This window comes from Balaenoptera physalus, assembly GCF_965194825.1.
Source record: "Balaenoptera physalus genome assembly, chromosome: 3".
NCBI classification, from domain to species: Eukaryota; Metazoa; Chordata; class Mammalia; order Artiodactyla; family Balaenopteridae; genus Balaenoptera; species Balaenoptera physalus.
This window is the reverse complement of record NC_138890.1, coordinates 145,674,938-145,699,167: the sequence shown is the minus strand read 5'-3', so window position 1 is coordinate 145,699,167 and position 24,230 is coordinate 145,674,938. Positions and strand designations below refer to the sequence as shown.

Genomic DNA, 24,230 nt, shown 5'->3' with positions numbered 1-24,230 from the left:
AGATGAAAATGGCGTCATAATGATTAAACACAGTGCCAGTTTACCTGGGCTAACAACCAAGCTTCCTACTGGGCAAGTTACTTAACTTTGCAATTCCTCAACTGTGAATGGGGATGATAATAAGAGGGGCCTCATAGGGTGGTTGGAAGGATGGAGTGAGCTAATACAAATGTAGTGCTTAGAAAATTGCCTGCCTACCTCCATGCCTCCCAACCTCTGCCTTTGTTCATGTTGGTGTATAAGGTAGTTCAGAACACAACTCCAAGGCAGGGCCAGAGATGGGGTGGTCGCAGAGCTGACAAGAACACAGACTCTGAAACCAGACTCACGGGGTTCAAAATCTAGCTCCATTCCTCACCAGTAGTGAGAACTCAGACCAGTCACTCGATCTCCCAAGTTGGCGTTTCTGCATCTAAAAAAATGGGGTAATGGTGGTAACGATAATGATGTTTATAGAGTTGTGAGAATTAGAATAACTGTATTTATAAAACACCACAGAACCTGGCATATGATCAGCACTTTGTAGCTTTACTTATTGTTAATAGTGTACTATCATAATAACCTCAAGAGCTCAGAATTTCCACTCAAGTTTATAACTTTCATCCATGATTTTATTTCCAAGGTCATGTTCAAAGGAAAATGACATTTTTAAGGAGCCATAAGAGAAATTTGCTTTAAACTATAACCTACTGCAATTCTGTACACACACGAAATTTACAGACAACTAAAACAGAGGGGACTTTAGATTTGCCAGGATTTTCATTACATTTCAGTCTTCATTTTGTGCATCACAGATTTAAAGGGGGGACTGATGAATGTGGGTGTTCTGATAAGAAAATGAATTGATAGTAAAAAGAAAAGGAAGGAAAAGGGACTCTTGGTGGTAAGAGGTATTTGGTTGAGGAGGAGAGAAGAAAGAAGGACACACATGTCAAGAAGGGAGCTTGGGGGACAGCAATGGTGGGTGGTCCTATCAGAACCAAGGATCTCCTTGGGAATTAGAAGAATCACAAACTGGGCTCTGCTTCAAGAGGCAAGTACCTTAGAAAATGTCCCATATATATTTGTGGAAGGAAGGAAGGGAGAGAGGAAGGGAGGGAGGAAAGATGGAAGGAAAAAAGGAAAGCAGGGAAGAAGGAAGGGAGACGAATAAAGGAAAATGGATTTTAAAGGGAGAATGGGAGTCACTTCTTGTACAATCCGGAAAACTCTAACAGCTGACTTTAGTCCAAGACAAGATTAGAAGCTCACAAGCATAGATCTGACTGTGTGTTGACTTAATAATATAAATTCAAAAAAGCAGTGTATCGCTTTAGGCCCTAGTTACCAACATCCGTAAAACAGTAACAAAAACTTAGGACGGGTGTGTTTGTAAATAGTGGGCTTAAGGCCTTTGATTCTAAATAAGCAACTCTTCAGGAGGCAGCATTTACCATTGGGATCCTACAGTGAAGAGGTAACACAAAGGTAGAAACCACACCTCGGGTTCTGTTACTACCACGCCAGGGAATGAGAATTAGACAATATGGTAAAACCAGTGTCCTCCCTATTGGCTATTTGAACGGATGGAGCTGACTGGAGGGCTGCCCACCTGGAAAGCAGTATAAGCATGTGGGAGGGAAGGCGTGGCTATTCTGTGTGCATCTGAGGGCGGTTCTTGTGACGCTGCCTTGAGACGGGAGTGGGAAGGCCCAGTGCTTGATCTCCAGGAGTTAAACCTTAATCAGATCACCCCGCAGGGGTCTCTGCCCCCCCAGCTGTCCTGTCCGTACATACCGTGTTCAAAGGTGTGGCTGACAGGGGCAGAGGTCTTGGAGCTTCGAGACGGGTGGGGACGGGGATTAGAGGATACTGCTGGGGGCTAACCCAGCCCCTAAGTGTCCAGGCTACACTCGAGGCCAGATGGCTGGCTGCGCTGAGAAACACCAACAGCGCAAGGTGAGCCAAGCTGTGCAGACTCAGAGGAAAGGCAGTGCTTCCCAGGGCTTCAGCAGAACCCAACCAGGGCGTTTGCTCAGGTTTTCCAACCACTCGCAGCCAAACGGAAGCGGCAGATCCAGGCCCAGAGCATCCCACGGCAGAACAGGCCCACCTTGGTGGGTCTGTTTGTTTATCTCCTGCGGTCCTGCGTGGGCGTGGCCGCTGCAGCCCCGCCTCTTATCCCCCGGCCGGTGGCGAGGGAGGATTTTGATGGGCAGCCAAAAGGGACGCCTCTCACCCCACGAGACCCCGTCCCTTTCGCTGGACCCAACCAAGAAACTGCAAGCGTTTTCAAAACGGCCTGCTTCTCTGAAATCCCTTTGACCCTGCAGCCTTCCTGCTTTCCTCCTAGTATTTTATTTTAAAGACAAGATGGAGATGGGTTCATGGGGGTGTGTGCTGACAGCTCCTGTCTGGCTCTCTATTTCATCGGGCCACAAGAATTCGAGAAAGCCCTTCTTTGATGACCACCCCCCTCCACCTCCCCGCTAGTTAAATAAGAACCCTCGAAGCTGCCTGAAGGTTGTTGACGGAAGGCAGTTCAATCTGTTTAATCCAAGACCTCTCTGCTTCTACCTGGCTGGACCCCGCCACTTTGAGCGCTCCCCTAGATGGAGCTCCCTCCTCTCTGTCTCCTCTTCTCCATCCCAAGCAGACCCCAAATCCATTCTCCTCCCTCTGGCCGGTTATATTCCTAAAACACAGTCTGATTGTTCTCTCTCCTGCTGAAAACTCATTGCTTTTGGGGTGAAGTGCACATTTCTATCCATGCATGATCTGATCCCTCCTTGCCTCTGCCCTATACCTACATGCCCTCTAAGCCCTGACTTTGTCCAGTTTCTTTCTCAGTTCTAACTCTTCCTAGTGCGCCTCCCCACTCCCTATGTCTGGGGTAGAGTATGCGATGCCCCCTCCCCGCCAGGTGCACCCATAGTCACCTGGACAGTCCTCAAAGGGTTAATCTTACCTGCCCGGTCACTTGTCTGTGTTGACCCCAGCATAAGCCTCTGGAGGGCAGGGACCTGGGCTTTCTTATTTACTGTTGTTTGTGCAGCACTTAGTACCTGGGACATAGTAGGTACCCAATAATATTTGTTAAATAATTAAATGCTGCTACTGTTTGTATTTCTTTTGATCATAAATCAAAGGAAACAATAACTTATGTTACCCAAAGTGTGTTCATCCCCAGAGGTCTCAAATTTGTATGTTATCTTAGAACATTTTAACATTTTGCTTAATTAAGACTCATGTTTAAAGGAGTTTAGATATTACGTCTCACACACAGCTTGTTATCTAGCCCAGCCATTGGGTTTAGGCTGTTGAAAAGACCAGAAGCAGGGGAAGCCTTTGGGGGTTGACAATGGGGAATTCTCTGAGAACCTGGAAAAGAATTTCTCTGCCCTTGTATTTGATAACAAGGAATGCCTCCCACCTGCCATGCCTTCCCTTTCTCTTGGCCTAAAGAGGTTCTATCTTTACCATTAGTGAGTATAACAATAGCTGCCATACTGGAACACAGATCCTGCATCCAACGCTAGGCAAAGTGCTAAATCAGTGGAATCTCAGCCGCCAGGACAGGCTAGACTGTACTGCAGTCAGGCACACATAAGCCCAAAATAGCAGCACCTTATAATAAGGAGTTATTTCTTACTCACACTACATGTCCATCAATGGTCAACTGCAGCTTTAATCTGAGACCCAGGCTGAAGGAACAGGGCGTGGGGGAAGAGGGCATGGTGAACCGCTCCTGGCTCCGAAAGCCTCTGCCCAGAAGTGATTCATTTCTCTTCTGCTCATGCTTTATTGACCAAAGCAAGTTACATAGCCCCACTTGAGACTGACAGTTTGGAGGTAATCTTCCTGCAGGGAGAGGGGTATTGATGATGGAACAGTCTACCATATTCGCTCGCATTTTATAGATGATGAAACTGAGTCTCAGAAATGTCAAGAAATTTACTTTCAAACAGGTGGTAAGTAGCAATGTGAAACAAGGCAAAGGTCAAGCCAATGTGTAGACAGATTGTCATGATGAGTCTTGAGACTGTCTCTGCCATTTGCTCCCTGACAGGGAACCAAAGGTACCTTTGGTAATCTTAACCATTTTTTTCTGAAGTTGCACCGTGTTTTGTTTTTCATCTGTTGGCAGGGAGGCTTCACCCAGATTAAGTGCAACTCGGACATTTTCATTGGTGGGGTCCCCAATTATGATGACGTGAAGAAGAACTCAGGCATCCTCAAGCCATTCAGTGGGAGCATCCAGAAGGTACAGGCTTCCCTTCCTCATGTGTATTGTGTGACCTTGACTGCAGACAATGGAACTGAAGACTGCGATCAGTGCAACCTGCTGCACCCAAGAAAGAAAGCTTGAGAAATTTTTAACGTTTTTAAGATTATATTTTTTAGTGCTCAGAGCATACCTTTCCAACCCCACTTTCTTATAACGTCTGCTCCTAGCTAGATCCAGCAGACATCCCATGAATGCAACTCAGTGAAGATGAATTTGTACAACACATCCACTAAAATATCCTGGGATTGTTGAGGGAGGCACCGGGCGCCAGGTCGCTCTAGACACTTCTACAAAAGGGAAGGAAGAGGATGGAGTCTCATAGGGACTCCTGCTTCTCTTTGGGGTCACTTTGCTTTTTGCTCAAGGCAAGACCCAATTTTTTCCGCTGCCTCCACTCCCATCCCCACCACCATGATTTAACAGTTGTTCATCAATCATGTAACCATATTCTTGAGCACAGATTCGAGCCCTTCCATAGAAGGTCTGGAAAAAATCCACTCAGCTAGTAAAAAGAGACAGGATGCTGACCCCATTCATATCTGTCTCTTATTCCTTCTCTTGGGGCTGCCCATGATCTCGCCAGTCATGAGATTATGTTCTGTCTGCAACAGATGTGCAGGTTGACCCACCAACCCAGATTTCCAGGACCACTAAACACTGGGGGGAAAGAATTTGAATAAAAGCACATCCGGTTCCTGGATGTTAGCCGCATCCTGTTTCCCTTTAGCAACCACTGGGGGAATGGGGGCCACTGATCCCTTTCAGACCAGCAGCAAAGTAAGGAGAGGCTAAGATGATGGAGGGACAGTGAGAGAGGGTCCTCTCACGATTTGCACATCTGGACTCTGGGAAGGGCCCCTGGGGCTCTGTACTCTGTATCCCAGTGAAGGGCCCAGAAAAGGGGCCCAGTCAGTATTTCCTCTCTCTGGTGTGCTTCACTGGGATATCAGTGACACCTCAGTTCGGACCGTTGTCCCTCCAGGAATGGGGGGAGACACCGCCCCCATCGGCCGTGTGTAATCACGGGTTTGAAATTAGGAACTGGGCTGAGTTGCTAAGAGGCTTCACCTTCCTTCCTACTGTGTCAGGCTTTGCCCCTTCTTCACACAGCACACACAAGCCTTTCCTCCTTACTTCCTGGAAAGGCCCTCCTCCCCTCCCAGTGACCCAGTCATCGGCTCTGCCTTATCCTGCAGTGGGCCGCGCCATTCTTGGCTTGTTCAAGTCCTGCATTCTCAGCAAGAAAAGGAGGAGACTGCGGAAAGGTTCTGGCTCTTGTCCGGCAGCCTCTGAGATTCAGGGCTAGGGAAAAGTTTTCTCCCAGCTCTCCTGACACTCCCTAACAACTAGGCAAACATGTGGAAACATGGATTAGTGGCTGGAAGTGCCACTGCTAATCTCTTAGGACCCCCTGCATGGTGGACCTTCCCCTGGGACGTGTTTTCTCTCTGTCTCTGAGTTCAGCAAAGCCTGTGAGACATTGAAATACCAACAGCTCAGGGCCAGTGCACACTCCGTTTATTTGTGGCTGGGGAGACCAGTAACCTTGCCCTGTAATTCATCAGTTTCACTAGAGCCCCATGGCAGGGAAAAGGGGTGAAAGCAAAGCGCTCTCTCGTCCAGTGAATATGCCCAGCAGAGCTAAGAATGTGACCTGGGTTTCACTCCAGGGAAGAGGATGTGGAGAGGAAGGGGATTCCAGAGTGTCAGGGGAGGAAGGAAGCAGGAGGGAGGGGGGCAACTGGGGAGGCCGAGTTGGTGGAGCTGGGAGAAGCTGCAGAGAACTCTGGCCAGGAGGACACAGCAGTACAATTCCACCACCTCCAGACGCAATCACCCGCCCTTGGATTCCTGCCTGTGTAGCATTTTGTGTTGTATTCTTCCTTACTCCGCTTTACTAGCGGCATCTCTCAACCTTGGCTGCACCTTAGAATCACCTGGGAAGCTTTTTAAAGTTACCGATGACTCCATTTCACCCACGGAGATTCTGGTTCACTTGATCTGGGTGGGGCTTGGGCATGAGTATATTTCTTAACCCTCCCCCACCTCCACCTCGGGTGATTCTAATATGCAGAATTAGAACCCTAATTTTGTGGTTATTGGGACTTCTTTACGACCTCACTGAGTAGCCAGGTCTTCCAGAGATAGAGGAAGCTGCGTGTATAGTCTTATAAATGATGCAGAGTCTCCCAAACACCAGATGTAATCACTTCAGTTCCTGGGTCACTTACGAGACTATAAAAGCAGCAACCGGACTTCTTCTCTTTTGTTTAAAGCTCCCTCACTAGGCATAGTTCACATTAGCTGAGGAAAGCTGTAGAAGACCGAAAAGACGTTTTCTGAATTCCTGAATTTCTTTACATTTTCTTTCCTAAGATCATCCTGAATGACCGGACCATCCACGTGAAGCATGACTTCACGTGGGGCGTGAACGTGGAGAATGCAGCCCACCCCTGCGTGGGAGCCCCCTGCGCCCACGGGGGCAGCTGCCGACCCAGGAAGGAGGGCTATGAGTGTGACTGTCCCTTGGGCTTCGAGGGGCTGCACTGCCAGAAAGGTACACCACGGGGAGGGGAGGGGAGAGGGGACTCAGGTGCTGCTTCTGGAAGCAGAGGGAATGGACAGACCGTTTGGGGGACCAGTTGATAACCCCGGGACAGCCATACCAATTATTTTTATCAATGATGTCAATAGCATATTAGATGATGAATTATATATAAACTACTATAATTATTTAATAAGAATTAAAATGCTGAAACAGTTCTGTAAACAGTAAATAAATAGTTTCCCCTCCTTCCCCCAACCTACCATGGCTCCTTTCCTGAGAATCCCCTCATGGTCTAGCTATCAAAAGGTTAACTCGTAGGGAGTTCCCTGTTGGTCCAGTGGTTAGGACTCGGCGCTGTCACTGCCGGGACCCGGGTTTGATCCCTGGTCGGGCAGCCAAATTAAAAAAAAAAAAAGTTTAACTCATAATATGGGTAAGGGAGTTTTCCAGGACTCGTACATCTGAGCCACTCCCAGAGCCTATCCTGACAGGTGGATGCCTGGGCTTCATAGACTGATAAATATTTTGACTAAATATTTTTGACTCCTACCTGTGAATGCTGTAAAGAGAAATCTGAGAAATCTTGCCGAGTATGGCAAAATATGAGTTGTACGTTAGTTGCTCCAAACAAAAATATGAATAACCTTCTGTAGACTGCTATTTTCCATGCTGTATATGTTTCCTCTGTACCTCAGTTTCCTCATTTGTAAAATGGGAGTAATAGAGCAATATTGTCTAACACAGAGAATTGTAGCGTAGATTAAGTGAGGCAATGCATATTCCTTAGAAGAAGAATGAGGCAGCGCATGTTCCTTAGAAGAATGCCTGGTAAGTACTCAACCAATATTAAGCATTATTATTCTTGGTGAGAAAAATAAAATGCATCAGCAAGTGCTGTGAGCTGCTCAGCTTTCAACCTGCCCTTGTGTGAAAGCAGAGCAGGTCCCGGACCACAGGTCCTGCTGGACTGAGCTTTCCACACCAGCTCAAGGAGGCGGAGGCCACGGTGGGTCCGGAGGAGGCCTGCATTGTGCAACTGTGTCATGTCGGGCCACGTGGGCCTTCTTGTTAAAATGCCAGGTGACTTCACCTGTCTGGGAACTAATTAAAAAAGGTAGACAGGCCTGAAGGAAAGAAGGCAGCCATCCTAAGTGAAGGAACGTGCTCTTTCTCTTTCCTATTTGTTTCCAGGTTCCTGATTTTTATTAGAAGTGGGGTTTAGAGGAAAACAGGTAGATATTTCGGTACATGGGGTGCTAGGAGAGGCTGTTTTGCAGCAGTCTTGGAAAATATGAAAGGTGCCAGTTTTCCAGCTGGAAGACTAAGTAGCAGTATACTGAAATGAATTTTGAAACCTGCATGGCAAATCATATGAAATATATTTATTAACATAGCTCACCTTGGTGACGAACCCCCAAAGAAGAAGAACATTTGTGAATGAGCCTGATTATAATTCTAACGAGCAAATCACTGTTTAGCTAATAGCATGTACTTGAAGAGGTTTAGCTTGAGTGGCCCGTTCATTCAGAAAACTGGATCTGGAGTTCACACATCAGCATTTGAATCTCCTAGGTCTTCAATTTTACTGCAGGCAAGTTCAAGCTTGCTCCTGCCTTAAATGCTAACACTAATGGTCAATATATAGAGTCCAAGCTTAAGTGAACATTTAGCTTTGGGAATTAAAGGAGGAAGGAAAGAATAATTTGTGATCTTGTTAACCCTCCTTTCCTGTTACAGAACATTAGCCGTACAGATATAAAGTGCTCACATGTATAGCTTTGTAACTATAGGTTCAGGTTCAATGAGAAATAAATCTCCCCAGAGTGAAGAGTCAGATCGCTGATGAGGGCCTGGGCCTCCTGGCAAGATCCAAGGGAATGGACAGTGGCAGGGGGGATCTGGGGGGCTTTTAGGGCTCTTTTTCTGCAACATCCTAGGCTAGAGCCAAGATTAAAACCCAGACAGAACATCAGCTGTCCTTGTGTTATATCAGTATTTCCTTGTGCTTTGAAATAAAGATGGTATTTCTGGCAAAATGGCAGCTGTTGCCAATCCTAAGAAGATTCATATATAGGAGGCATGGCCTGTATCACATAATTTCTTCTCCTGTTATATGGCTTGAGAGGATTAACGGGACACTGGGTGCAGGTTAGGACTGTTAAGGACAATTTTTCCAGGCCCCAGCAGGCTCTCAGAGGTGCACACTTACCAGACAGACTTTTGAGGTGAGCATCTCATCCTGAGTAAGGATCGGAAATAAAGGGAGGAGAGCTGGTTCCACAGAGATGCAGGAGAACAGTCTAAAATTTGGGGTATATTCTTCGTGAGAAAGACAAAGAATGGTTAGAAGCCATCCTTGGTTGTCAAAGAGAATCCTGTCTGATCCAGCAAGGTGATTCTTAGCCTCATGTATTTAAGGGTTGTTTCCCTCCCTGATTAACAGATCATGCTTCAAAAGCGTGAACCTTTCCTAGCACTCCCCACAGAAGTTAAACCAGTCCTTTTACGGTGGGCAGCATGTTGTAGAAATCCCCAGCGCCAGGCCTCGCTCAGTCCATACCAAGGCGCACCTTCTCCGTCAGGAAATTAGATTCTGGGATCCTCAGTGAGTCTGGTTCTTTCTACCCTCCTCAGAGGAGAATTCCACTGGGACCCTAGTCGGGAGATTGGAAACTTGTTCTCACCTCCTGGTGGTGCAGACAGGCTGGGGCCAGAAACTCAGACAAATCCTGGAGCGGTCCAGGCTCCCAGACCATCAGAACATTGAGGGGGTTTTGGGACCCCCGTCCTGCCCTTTGTCTCTGGCAAAATCAGAGGCAGGAGCAGAGCCTGAGCCCAGATGGAGGTGGGCACCGGGCTCCCACTGAACCGCAGAAAAGTGAGCCTCTCTGTCCCTAGCTGGGGCAGGAGGAGCCAGAGGGTCTTCTAACTCCCAGCCACAACTTCAGGTACCAGCAAAAACCATAGGGCTTGGTGGTCCCCTCACCGTCCGTTTGGGGGCTGTCACTCTTAGGTGCCTTCTTCCACCTCCAACCTCAACACCCCATGCTGTACCCCAGTACCGAGGCCCTTTTCTCATCTCACCAGAGGGGTGTCAAAAAGCCACCCTCCTCAAAAAGAGACTCCCCATCCTTAGAGATTTCTGTCTTCTTTCTCTCTGCTGTCATCCAAATTTACCCACCTGTGTCCCAGTCCCTCGGGGCTCTTGTATTTAAGTTACTAACAAGTTAAAGCAGAGTTCCACGAAGCACATGTAAAAAATTAAGTTCCAAGGAATACTGATGGCTGTTTTGCGCTCACACAGAGAGACAGACAACATACATTCATAGGCACAAAATGGGAGGGGGCTTCTGGGGTCAAATAAATCTGGGCAATCCTGGGTAAACAAACCACTGTCTCTTCTGTGGGACTTCTCAGAGCATTTGCTATGTTCTGCGTGTCCAAGACAGGGGTGCAGGATGCAGCTGTTTCCTCCTGGGGTTCCCCCAGCCCATAGCAGACAGGCCACTTGGGAAAGAACTCTGAGCCCGTCCTCCTTTCCCTTCCCTGCATTAGAGTTTGGACTCAGACCATGCAGGACCCTGCAGGCCACTAGATGGGGTTGTTTCTCTGTAGCAGCTGAAGCCGCGCCACACTCACTACCGACACCAAAAGCTAATGGCTTAGGTCACACATTTGTCAGGGGTGCGCAGTCCTCAAAGATGGGAACCTGCCTGACCCATGCTGATCTCCCACATTCTGGACATTTTATGTTGTGTTTAGTAAATTCACATCGTATTGCTGGGTCTGATTTGGGTGATTTTTTTTGGCCGGGGAGAGGGGTCCCAGTGCATAAAACACATAGCATCATTAAGTATGGGTTATAATTTAAGAAAACTCAGTATGAAAAAACACAAGTGAATAAAACATAGAAATTGTGCATACTACAGGGAATTTGTTTTCTTTTGATGGTGTATCATAAACAATGGAAAATTTGGGAGGGGGGTGTTCAACTAGATGTTCATGTTTAGATAGCTGAAGACTGGTAGTGTTGAAAAACATTTTTCTGCTGTTCTTTACTTTATGGCTGCAGAGTCAGTTTCATGGAACCAAGACATCTGCTCCAAGTAGAGCTGTCCGGCAGGGGAGGGTGCTGCCCTATGGGCGAGAGAGCTACCCATCGTGGAAAGTGTTCCCTGGGGCTGGATGGCCATGTCTCAGGGGGTTGTTGAGAGGAGTCCTGGCTGCTGGGAAAGCTAGGTTACAACACCCCAGGTCCTTCCTTCACTGGTGCTGGGACTGTATGAAGGAGCCAGCAAACTCCCTTTAACTCGTCATGGTCCCTTGGGAATTTCAAGTCCCTGCAGTGGAAAATGCTTTGCCTAGCTTGCAGGCTGCTATTCATTGGGGTATTATTTGTGTCACCAGATGGCACGAGCTTTTAGGTCTAAATGTGAGGAAGCACCCAAAACACTTTTCGACTCCTGCCTTTGCCACAGAAAAAAAGACAATGTAGAAGAAATCAGATATAAAGGGTTAGGATCAAATATAGCTGTGCTTACAATATTTAAACAAACCACAAAGGGCCAGAAAGGGCTAGATGGTCACTTCTAGCTGTAATGTTGTGGGACGGAATTAATGTTTATCCACTCAGTGACGACACTGAGTATATTTCCACCATTTTTGTATTCAGTGGTGTCATTTCTAGAGCGTTCCCCTGCTCTTTGTTAATCACCACATCACCAGGGCTCTGGAATATTGCAAAGGGGGTGGGGTGGGAATTAGGGTGATATTTTCCACTAGGGAGAGAAAAGAGGCAGCTGGCTGGCTTATCATTCCTTTTTCACACGTAGCCTGGAGCCAAGAAAATAAATGGTCATGGACAAGGTAAGTAACTTCAGCAAGGAGTTATTTCTCCAGGTTTAGATTAAATGGGGATCCTCAGCGCAAGCTCAGGGGAGCCTCAGAGGTGTAGGATAATTTATTACACACATCTTCTTGGCCCACCACCACCTGTGCCTCCACTCGTGAGCTGGGACTGGCGAGGCGTGTTGGGTGACTTGGTGTTAACCATGAGGAGAAAAGATTTCCAGTGGTTCCCGTTGGGAATCAGATTCACATTCCGTAAGAGGAATGTGAATTCCTGCAGGGCTTCACGAGGGCAGCAAGGCTGGTTCCCAGAAATCTGCAACCAAAGTAATTGGGATTTTTACAATGACTGTGAGATTCTGACCTTCCCTGTTCTGTTTCATGCTGGCACCTGGCAGAGTGTGGGAACTACTGCCTCAATAGTAAGTACAGTGAGTCCTCTGAGAAGCTGTGACAGTGCCCTGGGCTCATGCCAGGGCAGGCTGCGGGCACAGGGCAGGCCAACCGCCTGCAGAGGTAATGAGGGGGACACACCCCCCAGGGTGGTGGGCATCCTTCCTCCAAAATTGCCGGCCCTGGGAACACACTTGTCTCCCAGCTGGACCTCGGGAAGCCCTGAGCTCCTGAGCTGGGGGGCTTAGCAGGCACCTGGACGGGGCTCGTACACACCCCTTTGAGGGTCCAGGTGCAGAGCGCGTCCTGACCATTTCAAGGAGTCCAGGGGAATGATGACTATTGGCCACAGACCCACATCCATGGCCAATAACAGCAGGGACAGGCCCTGCCTGAGGCTCAGCCAAACCCAGCAGGGGCGCCGGGGCGATGTTTAGCTCTCCTCCTGTCTCAGCACTAGCAGCCTGCAATCCGGGGCCTGCCAGCCCAGCTCAGAGCTCTCCTGCCCTCCTGCATTTCCGCACTCTTCCCTCTCATCCCCCGCTCTGGCCCTCTCCTTTCTATTTCTGCTCCTCTGGGTCTTCTCTCCCAGCCTCACCTTTCCCATCCCCCTCTCCTTCCCCTGCCCGGGGCTGCCGTCCATTTTTACACCTTCTCCTCCACGTTTTCTTTTCTCCTCTTCTGGCATCTACTTTCCCCTTCTTCTTCCCTCTTCCCACCATCTTTCTACTCGTGCCGTTTTGCATCTTTTTCCTTCTCTCGACTTCCTTTTCTTCCTTCTTCCTCCTACTCACTTTAAGCAGAGGAAGACAGGCCTGTGGTACAGCCCAGAATTTAAGATGCAAGAGCTGTTCATTTCAGTCTCTAAAAGGCCCTCCGGTCAGCAGGCCCTTGTCTTGGGCTGTGCTGCCTCAGAGGACAGTGAAGCAATTTCTTGGATAGTTACCTCAGAAACTGTCTTTAACATTTTTTTACTTCTGTTCTGCATTTCTTGTTTTCTTTCTTTCTCCCTTCCTCCTTTCCTTCCTTTCTTTATTTTTTTTATGAAGAGGATGGGAGCCTGCTGTGGGTGACCTGCTAACATAGGAACTTACATTTGGGGGCCCAGTGTCATTGGGTTTTGTGTTTTGCTTTCCTTCCTTCCTTCCTTCCCTCCTTCCTTCTTTCTTTTAATGTTTAGAACTCTCCTGCTGTTTGTAGTGTCAATAATTATACGTTTTCTCCCCTGGGTATAGAGTCCTTAGTTCAGTGTCTTCTTTGTACCAACAACAAGTTTTTGTGAAACTAGAACTCGTTTTATAAGCTGGCTTATTCTCTCTCGTTTTGTACATTTCTTTAAACATGAGATTCACTCTACCTTAATTTATTTAAACTGCCATTTGTGTCTTTCTAAAGAGAAAAGAGATATTGCTATAATCTCTTTAGAAGAAATCCCCTAAATTATCCCTAATTTGTGACACCAAACACAACTCCTTAGACTATTCTTTTACTGACTGTATGGAAGGAGGAGATTCCTCAAGAAAACAAAGATGAGAAGTTGGGAGGAAGGAAACACATTTCTAAAATATTGAAAAGTAAAAAGTGGGCTGAGGGCCAGAACTGGGGAGAGTCGGTCTGGCTCATGGTCTATTGCTTTCTTAGCTGTATGATCTTGGGCAAATCCTTGATGATTTTATGCCTCATTTTCCTATTCTATAAAAATGGGAACAATCAAACCCTCCCCTTCCCCCCCCCCCACCCCCGCACTCCCTGCTCCTTCCTGTGATTGTGGTGAAATTCTTGTGAAATACGACATGGGGAGGTGATTTGCAAACAATTGTCAAAGCCTCATCCCCTCTGCTTCACCAGTGTCTAAGGTCATGGCTGAAAGGGCTCTGGACCAGATTGGCTTCAGCTAGAGAAATCCTGGTGGGTTTTGTTGAAGGGATTGTTTTCTCTGCCTCCCTTGGATTAGGAAGGTTATCCCCAGCTGCTCCTCGCATGGCCCAAGACCTGCCCTTTGGCTTCCAAGAATAATTGGGCACAGTTCAAGTTTTGGCATATTGCGAGCCTTCTCGGCAGTGCTGAGACCGATAGGAGTGACGGCCAGCCCCAGAGAGGGGACAGCAGAGAGATGCCAATTACAGGCCATCAGGCCGGGCAGTCCCAAACCAGGCCAAGTGCCTGTGCAGCCAAGAGGAAGGGGCCGCCAAGTTGATAAATGTCCTACCTCCAGGAGCTGGCTTTCTTTGTATTTTCCTGCCACGTGGTGGAGTGCTGGGGTCAAGAGAGTCATGTAGCGTGTAACCTCCATTTTCTGTTCTGTCTCAGCCATCACAGAAGCCATTGAGATCCCTCAGTTTATCGGCCGCAGTTACCTGACATATGACCATCCAGATATCCTCAAGAGGTAAGAAGCTTCCACAGGCACCTCCCTTATCTCCTGGTAGGTCAATTTCTCAATATCTTTGCCAGAGCTTTTCCTTGTCTTCTGTGCCAGAAGATAGTTCTCCAAAAAGGCACAAGAACTTAGCCATAGTCCCGGGGGGGAAAACATACAAAATAAACATAGAAACTAGAACAAAACAACACAAAAAACAAACTCAAAAATGCAGCCTTTGAAACAAGCCCATGACAAACAACCCAAAGCCTTTCTGGTCCAAGGGACGTTCCCAGAGAGAGGGATGTGCCCAGCCCTGGGATTTCTAATATTCAGGCTTTGAGAAGCAGTGAGAACTTGATGCTCCCGAAGCCGGGGTTATATGAGTCCGATTCCCCAGCAGGGCGGTCAGCGTCATGCTGCTCTGTGGCCATGGTCTGAAGAGGCCAGCCGAGGAAGGGTTCTGGGGCACCCTCCACCAGACAACAGCCCCAAGTCCGTGTCCTACTTTGCGTCTTCATCAACGCGGTCCACTGTCCTCTTCAGGCTCTTTCCAATTCGGTGGGGGGCTCCTCAGCTCTCTTCATGTGGATACAAGAGCCTGATCCAAGGAGATGCCTGAGTCACAGCTGTGGCTTTTAATCGCTGGTGGCAGAAGCTCCAGCCCTGCTCCGGGGTCCAAGCTCCTGGTCTGGAATAGCCTATTTTACACGACATGGGAAAGACTGGCTCTAGGCAGAGTCTTCAATCGAGTGAAGCTTGGCTTTGGCGCTTTCAGTTTACCCTTTTCTCTTTCTTTTCCTTCCCCCTAGCTCTTTGTAGTTTAGAGTGTGCCATCCCTCACCCTACCGCCAGCACAATCATTCTAGAATTTTTCCATCCTCTTCAGGTTGATCGCATCTTCACAGACTAAGGCAATGCTTTAAGCCAAAGGCATCCAGTTCTTAGGGTGGGATTTGGTGGCTTTTCGAGGAACAAAAGAGGTTGAGAGACATTTTCCTGGGGCATTGGGTGTCCCTGGTGACTCTGGACACACACCAGACAGGCAGGGCTTTGTTTCTCTAATCCCATGTTGTGTTGATCAAGGTTGTCTTGCATGGGCCTTAGGCAAAATGGATTCCCAGCCAAGAAACACTCTTCTTTCTTCAGCCCTTTTTCCCCAGAGATGGAAGGGTGTTCAGTCCCCAGAAACTGGGAGGGTGTGAACAGGGCCCAAGTTTCTAGCCCCCTGGTGCTTAGTGAGAGGCCCTGGGTGGTTGGGAGCAGAGGGGTTTGGTGAAAGTAGGAGGTGCAGTGCCCCAAAGCAGAAAGCCCGACGGCACCTGTGTGCATATATGTAGGTGCATGTACGTGTGCATGTGTGTGAAGCTGCAGGTAAAAGTCAAGTTCAGGGTCTGTTTCAGTTAGATGCCTTTGGCTGCAAGTAACGGGAAACTCAGCTCAAAATGTCTTAAACATGAAGGGTATTTATTATTTCACATAACAAGCTGTCCAGACTTAGAATGGATCCTAAGTTGATTAATTCAGATAATCAACTGTATTATCAAAGACCCATTTTCCTGCCTTGCTATCTTCAGCATATTTTCCAATGGTTATACCCTTTGTGGTTACAAGATAGTTGTTCATAAATGCTCATTAAATGGCTATAAATCATGGCAATATCCCATGCAAGTAAAAAAAACTTTTTTTTTTATGTGACTCTTTTAAAAAGGAAAGGAGTCTTTTCTAGAATCCTCCTGATAAATTTCCTCTGTCTCATTGGACAACAGTGGGTCACATGCCCACCCCTAAACCAGTCACTGCAAGAGAAATGGAACCATCGTGATTGGCTTGTACCAATCAGTGTATCCAAGGCAAGTGAGGGAAAGAAGGAAACTTGGGCAAAAGATTGGGAAAGCAGCTCTCTAGGGAACAGCCCGGGGCTGGATTGCTCTGCACCTGGCCTGGTGAAGAAGTCAGTATCATGGACCCTGCTCCTCGCTCACCACTCCACTCGGAGACCCTGCCTGGGGAGGGCAAACTTGATCTCTTCCTGTCTAGCTCAGGCTCTGGGAAGCCTTAGACAAACGTCCCCTCCACTGTTCACTACGGAATGTAGTCTGCAGCTTCAGGGCATGTTCGTGAGACACAGGGATGGTACACATAATAGGAAAATGGACAAAGAGCTTTTTCCAGTAGTGCCATCTTAGGAGCAATATTAAATTATGTTTACTCTTATCTCACCTTTTATTTAAGGACCTCAAGGTTGCTTTTCTCCTTATTGCAGATGAAACACTGGTCACTTTCTAGGGAAACTGGATCTGTGAACTAGTCTGTTCCCAAGAATTGTTAAGAACATCCCAGAACTGATAGGGACACATAATCACGTGATCCTATTCCCAGCCAAAGCTGTAGGGCCGGGACCTGACCTTCCTGACCACCCCTTCCTTCCTCTCATCTTCCTGTTCCTCTCCACCCTGCTTTTGCCCCAACACCCCTCGAGACCATTATCCCATCAAGGCACCTTCCTTGACTGACACTCTGCCCCTTGTCCAGTCATTCCTCCTCTGCCCTCAAGGATGTCATCTCCAGAGATAACCATCCACAGCCACGATCATAGCCCAGAGTAGCTGCCAACTTGAACCTCTTGGTAATTAAGGAAACCACTTCCTTTTGAGGAATAGGAGACACTTTCCCAAGGACCCGTGAGTGGTAGTACAGGAAAGAGGGAAGACTGAAGTGTGCATTGGGGGTGCAGGCTGGGACCGTGGCATTGGCCACAGTCTGGCTGATCTGTGACTCATCAAATGCTCTCTTGTGGCATTTGACCACACCTGGGGAGAGAGACAGACTCCAAACTGCAGAATGAGGAGGTCAGACCTTTAGACCCATGGCATGACTTGTGGTGGTGATGCCTTTTCTAATCTCCTGGTAGTAAGAGTCAGAAATGTCAGATTATCTTTATAATTGGCAGACAAAACTGGGATTCCTCAGAAATGAATGTTGGTGGAGACTGGTTGATTTGATGTAACTATTTGTGTATTTCCTCCAGGGTGTCAGGATCTAGATCAAATGCATTCATGAGGTTTAAGACAACTGCCAAAGATGGCCTGTTGATGTGGCGGGGAGACAGCCCCATGAGACCCAACAGTGACTTCATTTCCTTGGGCCTTCGGGATGGAACCCTGGTGTTCAGGTAACCCCACCTCCAGCTGCTTTCTACATCACCTTGCGATTTTTCTCAGACAGTACAGATCACGCCAAACGGAGGGTTGCAGAGGGAGCCAGAACGCAGTCTGCTAGAATGAACAGCTGCCTGCAGCTCCGAGTTAATTTGAGGCTCCTGGTCTTTCTTTCCAATATCCATCCCTAGAGCAGCAGTTGGTCAGCTATAGCCTGACGGCCAAATCTGGCACACCACCCATTTTTGTAAATGAAGTTTTATCAGAATACTGCCACCCTCATTCATTTATGTACTGTCAACGGCTGCTTTCACGCGACAGTGATACACTTGAGTAGTTTCAATAGGGACTGTACGGCAAAGCCTGAAATATTTATTATCTGGCCCCTTAGAGGAAGATTTTGTGACTCCTGTTCTAGTATGTTACTGCCATATACGCCCCACTTACAAATTAGGAAGTAGTCGAAAGAGGACTTTGATCCTGGCAAGCATGGACTCGGGTACTTGGCCCAGTGCCCTCCAGCTCAGGAAGATCTGAAGATTTAGTCTCGAGACCTTTCTTTATATTCTGACTCTGCTCCCTATTCACTCTGGAGCCTTGGGAAGGAGAATGCCTGCTTTTTCCAATCTCCCACTGCAAAGAACAAAGCACAGATTCATATCTCAATAGGGCAACCCAACGTTTGGATTTTTAAAAGTGCTTCTTGGGTGATAACGGATAAGCCAGTTCCAGAAGTTCTAACATCTTTTACGTGAGTTCAGACTGCTCTCAGATTTGTCAGATGGGTACCTATGAAGTAGCTAAAGGATTACCTGGACGACTTCTCACCACCAGAAGCTGGGTGGCAGCTGGGTGCCGGCGGGATTCCCAAGGGGCAGGCCCCAGCTGTGTAATATGAAAAAGCTTCCCTAGAGATTGTGATAGCACAGCCTCACTCGAGGTTAGAAATATCTTGTTTAGACCAGTGGTTCTCAAATTGTGGTCCCCGGACCCACAGCATCAGCATCTCCTGGGAACTTATTAAAAATACAAATTTTAGGCTCCACCCCTGACCTACTGAACCAGAAAAACTCTAGAGGTGGGACCCAGCAATCTGTTAACTGTTTCTCCACGTGATTCTGACGCCTGCTAAGGTCTGAAACCCCTACTCACCATCTGTTCCATGGGGACAGGAGTTTCTCTGGCTTTCCCTTCTTTAATCCCCCCTCTGGTGACTAGCACAAGTGTTCACTAAATGATATGGAATTAATTGGAATTGAAATAGATGAAAGTGAGAGTGGAACTGCAGAGGAGATGAAGGCTTAATTGTGGGGCTTCAGTGGGTCATGCGCTGGGATTGCTGACAGCCAGGGTAGAATGCTGTGTCTTTGCAATTCGAACAAAAGGCATTTCGAAAGGAAATGTCACTTGTCCAACACCACGCTTGCCCCTACCTAGCAGAGCACGCTCAGCGATGCGGCCCTATGGTTGTTGGGGACTTTGGGGAGCCGAGTGTGTGGTTGAAAGCTGGAGAGAGCAGTTCTCACCACCTCCGTCCCCTCCCCCGGGCCCTGAGGTCAAATGCTGAGCTCTTCACACCCCAGTTTCAGGCTGGCTGCCGCAAAGCCACTTTCTTGTGGTTTTCCTGTGGTTAACCTCGCCAAGGCCTCAAGTACTTGATTGTGCCCAGAAAAGGGAACTGAAACAGTAGCTCAGCCGTGGGTGGGAGGCCCGACTTCCCCCTAAACCGCCAGCGAAAACCCAGCTGGACAGGGAAGCTTGGTCTGCTCGGGGCCCCCTCACAGCCCCCGCTGGCTCTCACACCCGGCCCTGGGCAGACCCCCAGGCCCCGGGGCACCCTTCTTACAATTCCACGCCATCCCGATGTATTTCTTTTCTTCCCATCTCTTTCTCAGGTTTCTGGAAATAGGCCCCGTGTTTTCCTCTTAAGCCTGGAGTTCTGGCTGTGCTCTGCGTAAAGGGCACACCACCGGAGGCAGGCAGACATCTGAACTCTTCCCTAGGCCCCAGGCCCGGCGCGGCTGCTTTGCTGCATTTCCTGCCTCTGGGCAGCTACTCCCCCCAACATTACTCACCCAACACAGAAGTATGGAAGCCCTGCGGGAGGCTGGGCACAGAGAGGAGTCGGAGTGTGGCCACTGGTTTGAAATTGTCAGCATACAGAGAGTCAGCTGCGGGTCTCGTGTTAGAGGTTACCGGATTCCTGGGCCCACACCCAGAGGTGCTGGTGGAGGAAGTCCCGCTGAGCGCCAGATCCTCATTGGAAGCCATCAGGAACCACCACGCCCTGAGAAACAGGGTCTGAAGTGGTCACAAGCATGGGCTTCAGAGTCAGACGTGCCGGATTCCCACGGCCACGTGATCTCCTGCAAGTTACCCGACCTCTGTAAAAGGAAACGGTTAGCCATGAGGACTGAATGAGTTAATTCATAGAAAGGGCTTAGTGCAGGGCCTGGCATATCTAGTTATTAGTGATAATGATTACCCCTGATCGGGTGTTTTCTATGTTCTAAAAACTCTGATCGCTAACATATGTCAGGAAGTTGGCACAATATATCTACTAAATAAAATTTAGCTATTATTATTGTTATTGTTGTTATTAATCTGAATAAGGCCCTGCCCTCAAGCAGCTTACATCAGTGGAACCTAGAGAGTGAACTGATTGATTGGGTAGATGAACCGTTTTTGAGGTTTTGGTGTTTGATCCAGGTCCAAAGCAAACAGTAGGAAACCTAAGATAATACAATATAATCTCAGCTTTCTTCACCTGAATGCTTGTCCTTTTGCTAATTTAGTGCTCAAAGCACTTCAGCCAGAGAATAAGGGAAAACAGTGGAATTATAAAAAAAAATTATGTATGGTTTTGGTGCAAGGTTAAGTAAAAGAAAGGGAATCGAAGTGCTCAGCGAAGAGTGTGGTTTTTGCTGTTTTGTTTCATTTTGTTTTATGATTATGTTTAGGGCATGAAACCAGGTGTGTGAATATCACTTTATGGGCGATCTTTCCCACTAATTTTCCATGTGACCTTGATAACATTTTCATGCAGCAGAGAAAGGAAAGCAGTCTGACATTAGCAAAGTACCCTGTGCTACACTTTAAAGGAGGCCTAAGTATAAGTGCCACCATAAGGACCCCACCTGGTGGCATTTCCTGGTGGCCCACCTTGGTGCTCAGCCTCCTAGACTTTCGTGAGCACCAAATTGAGTAGGTACACTTGGATCAGGATAACCGATTCACACGAACCGGATACACAGGACATTGATTGATAGAGAAACCAGGCGTGCATTTATTCATTTATTCGTTCATTCACATGTTTTTACCTTTTTAAAAAAATTGAGGTATAACTAAGTGAAGTGAGTCAGAGAAAGACAAATATTATATGATATCACTCATATGTGGAATCTAAAAAAAATGTGATGCAAATGAACTTATCTACAAAACAGAAGCACACTCACAGACATAGAAAACAAATTTATGGTTACCGAAGGGGAAGGGGGTTGGGAGGGATAAATTAGGAGTTTGGGATTAACAGATACACAGTTCTATATATAAAATGAACAACAGGGTCCTACTGTATAGCACAGGGAACTATATTCAGTATCTTGTAATAACCTATAATGGAAAAGAATCTGAAAAAGCATATACATAGACTGGTGGTGTACACTTCCCTGTACACCAGAACCTAACTCAACGTTGTAATTCAACCATAGTTCAATTTTTAAAAAATTGAGGTATAACTTACATAAAGTGCAAAATACTAGGTGTACAGCTTAATACATTTTTAAACATGTAAACACCTGTGTAACCACCACCCAGAACAAGGTATAAAACATTTCTCCACCCACACCCAGGAAGGCTCCCTCATGCCCTCTCCCAACGAAGGCAACCACTATTCTTGGTCATTTATTATTTAAAAGAAAGAGAAGTTCCAGGGTGATGTATCAGGTGTCTGGGGGAGCAGGAGGTTATTCGGAGGGTCTGAAATCAGAGAGAGTCGAGGGGGGTTGGAGAGTCAGGCCAGAGATGTGCCAACTGGGCCACACCACCACCTGCAGTGATGGCTGAATTCCTGTCTGCTGGGTTCAGCGTTTGCTCCCTTGAAAACAATCTGGCTCATTGCATGAACAAGCATGTTATCAGGCTGGAGAACAGGAGAAGAAGGCCCGTCCTTTGTCCGAACACAACTGAAAAGGTTTCCATTCACTGGATTACAATCACATTCCAGTCTAGTGCCACTGCAGCTATACCCAAGTCACCTTGATTCTGAGACCTGGGTGTTTCTGGACGTTCTGGTTACATATTTACAGCCTGTTGGTTTACTCTCACACATGACCACTCTTCCAGGAGAGGCTTGATAAGTTTATCTCTTGGCGGCAACTTTCTCCTATTGCTAGTTCCCCCAGGTTGTATTGTTTGACGCCATATCCAAGCTGCATTAAGTACTGCATATATTGGGGGCGGTGGGATTATTTGTTTGGCTCCTACTATGTGCTGTGCTCTTTACATATGTTATCTTACTGAATCTTCCCTAAGATCCTTCAGGGAAGGTATTATTACCCCATTTCACAGATTAGAAAATTTAGGCTCAGAGAAACGAAGCAAATTGCCCAAGATCACAGAACTAGTAATTGGCGAGACTGGGAATTGAGGCAGATTCATCTAATCCAAGTGTCTAGGCTCTTTCTATCACCCCGTTCTGCCTCTCATAAAAGCCCACATAGTAATTCAGCCCCAGTAATTCAGCTGGTTGGTTTCTGCCAACCAGCTCTCAGCCCTGCCTTATACTCATTCATTTCTTCAACAAGCATTTGGCCACTAAATAATGAAATCTGAAAATTCCACCTCCAGGCTGCTTCATACAAGGAGACACTTGATGTGGGAAAATTCATTAGAAAACAGTGGATTTTTCTGGGTCAGAGCAACAGCTTTGTCTCAGAGTTTGTCAAGTCACCCGAGTTCTATTCTTGGTTAAATGTCGATGGGCTGTGTGACTTCTTTGAGGCTCCAGTATTAAAGAAAGGACCCATAGTGCTTTCCCTGAGGAAAGCCAAAGCTTTCTATTCTTGCTCTTTTCTTATACTGAGTGCATGCAAGAGCTCAGTGACTAATGCGGGTTTCCTCTCAATATTCCTATTTCTTGGCCAACGAGCTAAAGAAGAGACATGTCCTCTTACAAGATGAGAAGAGGGTTGTCCAGGTGGAATACATTTTCCTTCAAAAGCATGATTACATAGGCTTTATTATTTTATCAAGGGGAGGTCTAGGCAGCTGGTCCAGTGCCCGGCCTAGAATAGTCACTCACCAAATATTTGTTGTATTGAGTTAAATTAGAATAATCGAATGAACAGTGGACTAAGAGGGTTATTTCTCTCTGGTAAACAACATATGCATGCCTTCTGATCCCCTTAGCATATCACAGTATCTGGCAACTGAAATAGGAAATAGAAAGCTACCGAGTAAAATGTGGCAGGGTGGGAGGCAGGTAAGACAACAAGTTCAAGTCCTATACGTTAACTTTGAGATTTTAGGCAACTTCGCATAAATTCTTTGGGGCTCAGCTTGCTCTGCAATGTTTTGTTCTGTTTTGTTTTTTGAAAAGTAAAAACACATGTATTAGTTTCTGAGGACTGCCATAACAAATTACCACAAATTGGGTGACTTAAAACAATAGAAATGTATTCTCGCACAGTTCTGGAGGTGAGAATTTCAACCTGGGGCTTTTGACAGGGTGGCTTCCTTCTGGGGGCTCTGAGGCAGTCTGTTCTATGACTCTCCCCCAGGTTCTGATGGTTGCTGGCAATCCTTGGTGTTCCTTGGCTTATAGATGCATCGTTCCAGTCCCATCTTCATGTGGCGTTCTTCTCTGTATGTCTTTGTCTCTGTGTCCAAATTTCCCCTTTTTATAAGGACACCGGTCATATTGGATTTAGGGCCTCCCTAACCCCATATGACTTCCTCCCTAACCCCATACAACCCCCGTATAACCCCTCTTAACTAATTACATACACAAAGACCTTGTTTCCAAATAAGGTCACATTTTGAGATTCTGGGTGGACATTAATTTTGGGGGGATACTATTCAACCTAGTATTGATACACCACATTACAAACGATAAAGCCCTTTTGTTCCTTATACTCTAATACTGTACATAGAGCCTAAAATAAATCAACCTTGAGGACATTGTGCTAAGTGAAAAAAGCCAGTTACAAAGAGACAAACACTGTATGACCCTACTTATACAAGGTACCTAGGCAGTCAAATTCATAGAAACAGAAAGTAGAATGGTGGTTGCCAAGGGCTGGGGGAGGGCGAAATGGGAAGTTGTTTAATGGGTAGAGGGTTTCAGTTTTATAAGATGAAAAAGTTCTGGAATTGGTTGCATAGCAATGTGAATATAGTTAACACTACTGAACTGTACACTTAAAAATAGTTAAGACTGTAAACTTTACCACAATTAAAAATAAAAAACCAGTTTTGGTCACTCATGGCCTAATCTGGGGACCTAGTGTCTTTATAACATTGTTTTGTTTTGTGTTAAAGAAACTACATCCTGAGCTCCAAAGAACTTTCTCAGTGAGAATCATTTGTGAACGACCATCGGTCTGTACATCAGTGTTTTATTCTGTTCTCTGTCTTGTTCTTCTCCGACGCCTT

The 24,230-nt window shown here is 46.9% G+C and overlaps 2 protein-coding genes across 4 annotated transcripts in view; one reads left to right on the top strand and one right to left on the bottom strand.

Annotated features, from left to right (window-relative positions):
- Window positions 1-24,230, top strand: part of EGFLAM (EGF like, fibronectin type III and laminin G domains) — a 163,946-nt gene that overhangs the window by 135,991 nt on the left and 3,725 nt on the right. Inside the window, exons 17-20 of one of the 2 annotated variants that reach the window (XM_082453703.1) lie at window positions 4,127-4,243; window positions 6,644-6,824; window positions 14,367-14,445; window positions 17,447-17,590. In XM_082453703.1, coding sequence (XP_082309829.1) covers window positions 4,127-4,243; window positions 6,644-6,824; window positions 14,367-14,445; window positions 17,447-17,590 — 521 coding nt within the window. Of the gene's footprint in view, window positions 1-4,126; window positions 4,244-6,643; window positions 6,825-9,128; window positions 12,086-14,366; window positions 14,446-17,446; window positions 17,591-24,230 lie in introns of those variants that run through there. The other variant, XM_082453704.1, reaches the window with a different exon arrangement.
- LOC309656862 (uncharacterized protein) lies at window positions 3,916-24,227 on the bottom strand. Of its 2 annotated transcripts, none has more exons than XM_082453882.1 (3): window positions 19,652-24,227; window positions 9,025-9,134; window positions 3,916-4,324 (listed from the first exon to the last, which is right to left on the bottom strand). In XM_082453882.1, exons 1-3 carry the CDS (start codon window positions 19,845-19,847, stop codon window positions 4,205-4,207), a joined length of 426 nt encoding a protein of 141 aa, XP_082310008.1. In that variant the 5' UTR covers window positions 19,848-24,227; the 3' UTR covers window positions 3,916-4,204. The 2 variants fall into 2 exon arrangements, with proteins under 2 accessions (XP_082310008.1, XP_082310009.1); XM_082453883.1 differs by having other exon boundaries at window positions 3,916-4,321.

Excerpts from the sequence above, each read along its gene's own strand:
- LOC309656862 (XM_082453882.1), bottom strand. The coding sequence starts at position 19,847 with ATGGCTTCCAATGAGGATCTGGCGCTCAGCGGGACTTCCTCCACCAGC. Across the intron at positions 9,135-19,651 it reads CTTCCATACTTCTGTGTTGG|AATATACCCCAAATTTTAGA; the intron begins GTGAGTAATGTT and ends TTTCTCACGAAG. Across the intron at positions 4,325-9,024 it reads TCACCTCAAAAGTCTGTCTG|CAGGTTGCACTGATCGCAGT; the intron begins GTAAGTGTGCAC and ends TCTTGGGTGCAG.